Below are 2363 nucleotides of genomic sequence, written 5' to 3'. Positions count from 1 at the left end.
GCTCAGACTCCGAGCCCTTCTCTCTCCGCCTCTGACACCAGACCTCACTCTCTTAGCTCCTCAGACTCTGGTCCCTTCTCTCTCAGCTCCTCAGGCCCTGGTCCTTACTCTCTTCGCTCCTCAGACTCCGGGCCCCGCTCTCTCAGCACCTCTGACACCAGGTCCCGCTCTCTTAGCTCCTCAGACTCCGGTCCCTTCTCTCTTAGCTCCTCAGGCCGCGGTCCTTGCTGTCTCAGCTCCTCAGACTCCAGTCCCTTCTGTCTCAGCTCCTCAGGCCCCGGCCCTTGCTCTCTTGCTCCTCAGACTCCGGGTCCTGCTCTCTCAGCTCCTCAGGCCCCGGTCCTAGCTCTCTTAGCTCCTTAGAAGACTCTGGTCCCTTCAGCTCCTCAGGTCCTGGTCCTTGCTGTTTTAGCTCCTCAGACTCCAGGCCCTGCTCTCTCAGCGCCCCCGACACCAGGCCCCGCTCTCTTAGCTCCTCAGACTCTGGTCCCTTCTCTCTTAGCTCCTCAGGCCGCGGTCCTTGCTGTCTCAGCTCCTCAGACTCCAGTCCCTTCTCTCTCAGCTCCTCAGGCCCTGGCCTTTGCTGTCTCAGCTCCTCTGACTCCAGTCCCTTCTCTCTCAGCTCCTCAGGCCCCGGTCCTTGCTGTCTTAGCTCCTCAGACTCCGAGCCCTGCTCTCTCAGCACCTCTGACAACAGGTCCCGCTCTCTTAGCTCCTCAGGCCCCAGCCCTTGCTGCCTTAGCTCCTCAGTCTCCGGTCCCATCTCTCTCTGCTCCTCAGGCCCCAGTCCCTTCTGTCTTAGCTCCTCAGACTCTGGTCCCTTCTCTCTCATCTCTTCAGGCCCCAGTTCTTTCTGTCTTAGCTCCTCAGACTCCGGGCCCCGCTCTCTCAGCGCCTCCGACACCAGGCCCCGCTCTTTTAGCTCCTCAGACTCCGGTCCCTTCTCTCTCAGCTCCTCAGGCCGCGGTCCTTCTTCTCTTAGCTCCTCAGGCTCCGGGCCCCGCACTCTCAGCGCCTCCGACACCAGGCCCCTCTCTGTTAGCTCCTCAGACTCCTGTTCCTTCTCTCTCATCTCTTCAGGTCCCGGTCCTTGCTATCTTAGCTCCTCAGACTCCGGTCCCTTCTCTCTTAGCTCCTCAGACTCCTGTCCCATCTCTCTCAGCTCCTCAGTCCCCGGTCCTTTCTATCTTAGCTCCTCAGACTGCGGTCCCTTCTCTCTCAGCTCCTCAGGCCCCGGTCCTTGCCGTCTCAGCTCCTCAGACTCCGGTCCCATCTCTCTCAGCTCCTCAGGCCCTGGTTCTTGCTGTCTCAGCTCCTCAGACTCCGGTCCCTTCTCTCTCATCTCCTCAGGCCCCGGCCCTTGCTGTCTTAGCTCCTCAGACTCTGGTCCCTTCTCTCTCAGCTCCTCAGGCCCCGGTTCTTGCTGTCTTAGCTCCTCAGACCGCGGTCCTTGCTGTCTCAGCTCCTCAGACTCTGGTCCCTTCTCTCTCAGCTCCTCAGGCCCCAGCCCTTGCTGTCTCAGCTCCTCAGACTCCGGTCCCTTCTCTCTCAGCTCCTCAGGCCCCTGCCCTTGCCGTCTCAGCTCCTCAGACTCTGGTCCCATCTCTCTCAGCTCCTCAGGCCCCAGCCCTTGCTGCCTTAGCTCCTCAGTCTCCGGTCCCATCTCTTTCTGCTCCTCAGGCCCCGGTCCTTTCTTAGTTCCTCAGACTCCAGTCCCTTCTTTCTCAGCTCCTCAGGCCCCGGTCCTTTGTGTCTTAGCTCCTCAGACTCCGGGCCCCGCTCTCTCAGCGCCTCCGACACCAGGCCCCGCTCTCTTAGCTCCTCAGACTCCGGTCCCTTCTCTCTCAGCTCCTCAGGCCACGGTCCTTCCTCTCTTAGCTCCTCAGACTCCGGGCCCCGCACTCTCAGCGCCTCCGACACCAGGCCCCGCTCTGTTAGCTGCTCAGACTCCTGTTCCTTCTCTCTCATCTCTTCAGGTCCCGGTCCTTGCTATCTCAGCTCCTCAGACTCCGGTCCCTCCTGTCTTAGCTCCTCAGACTCCGGTCCCATCTCTCTCAGCTCCTCAGACCCCGGTCCTTTCTATCTTAGCTCCTCAGACCGCGGTCCCATCTCTCTCAGCTCCTCAGGCCCCGGTCCTTGCCGTCTCAGCCCCTCAGACTCCGGTCCCTTCTCTCTCAGCTCCTCAGACCCCGGTCCTTTCTGCCTTAGCTCCTCAGACTCCGGGCCCCGCACTCCCAATGCCTCTGACACCAGGCCCCGCTCTCTTAGCTCCTCAGACTCCTGTTCCTTCTCTCTCAGCTCTTCAGGCCCCAGTCCTTGCTATCTTAGCTCCTCAGACTCCGGTCCCTTCTCTCTTAGCTCCT

At 60.9% G+C, this 2363-nt stretch overlaps 1 protein-coding gene across 1 annotated transcript; it reads right to left on the bottom strand.

Moving 5' to 3' along the window:
* Positions 1 to 1183: 1183 nt before the first annotated feature.
* Positions 1184 to 1603, bottom strand: LOC119944138 (acidic proline-rich protein HP43A-like). The gene has a single exon (XM_038765361.1). The coding sequence runs from the start codon at positions 1601 to 1603 to the stop codon at positions 1184 to 1186; it is 420 nt and encodes a 139-aa protein (XP_038621289.1).
* Between the last annotated feature and the right edge of the window lie 760 nt (positions 1604 to 2363).

Source organism: Tachyglossus aculeatus, chromosome 2 (assembly GCF_015852505.1).
Source record: "Tachyglossus aculeatus isolate mTacAcu1 chromosome 2, mTacAcu1.pri, whole genome shotgun sequence".
Taxonomy (NCBI): domain Eukaryota; kingdom Metazoa; phylum Chordata; class Mammalia; order Monotremata; family Tachyglossidae; genus Tachyglossus; species Tachyglossus aculeatus.
This window is presented reverse-complemented; position numbering and strand designations above follow the sequence as displayed.

Bases quoted from the DNA above. Each gene is read 5' to 3' on its own strand.
- LOC119944138 (XM_038765361.1), bottom strand. From the start codon at position 1,603: ATGGGACCAGAGTCTGAGGAGCTGAGACGGCAAGGGCAGGGGCCTGAG.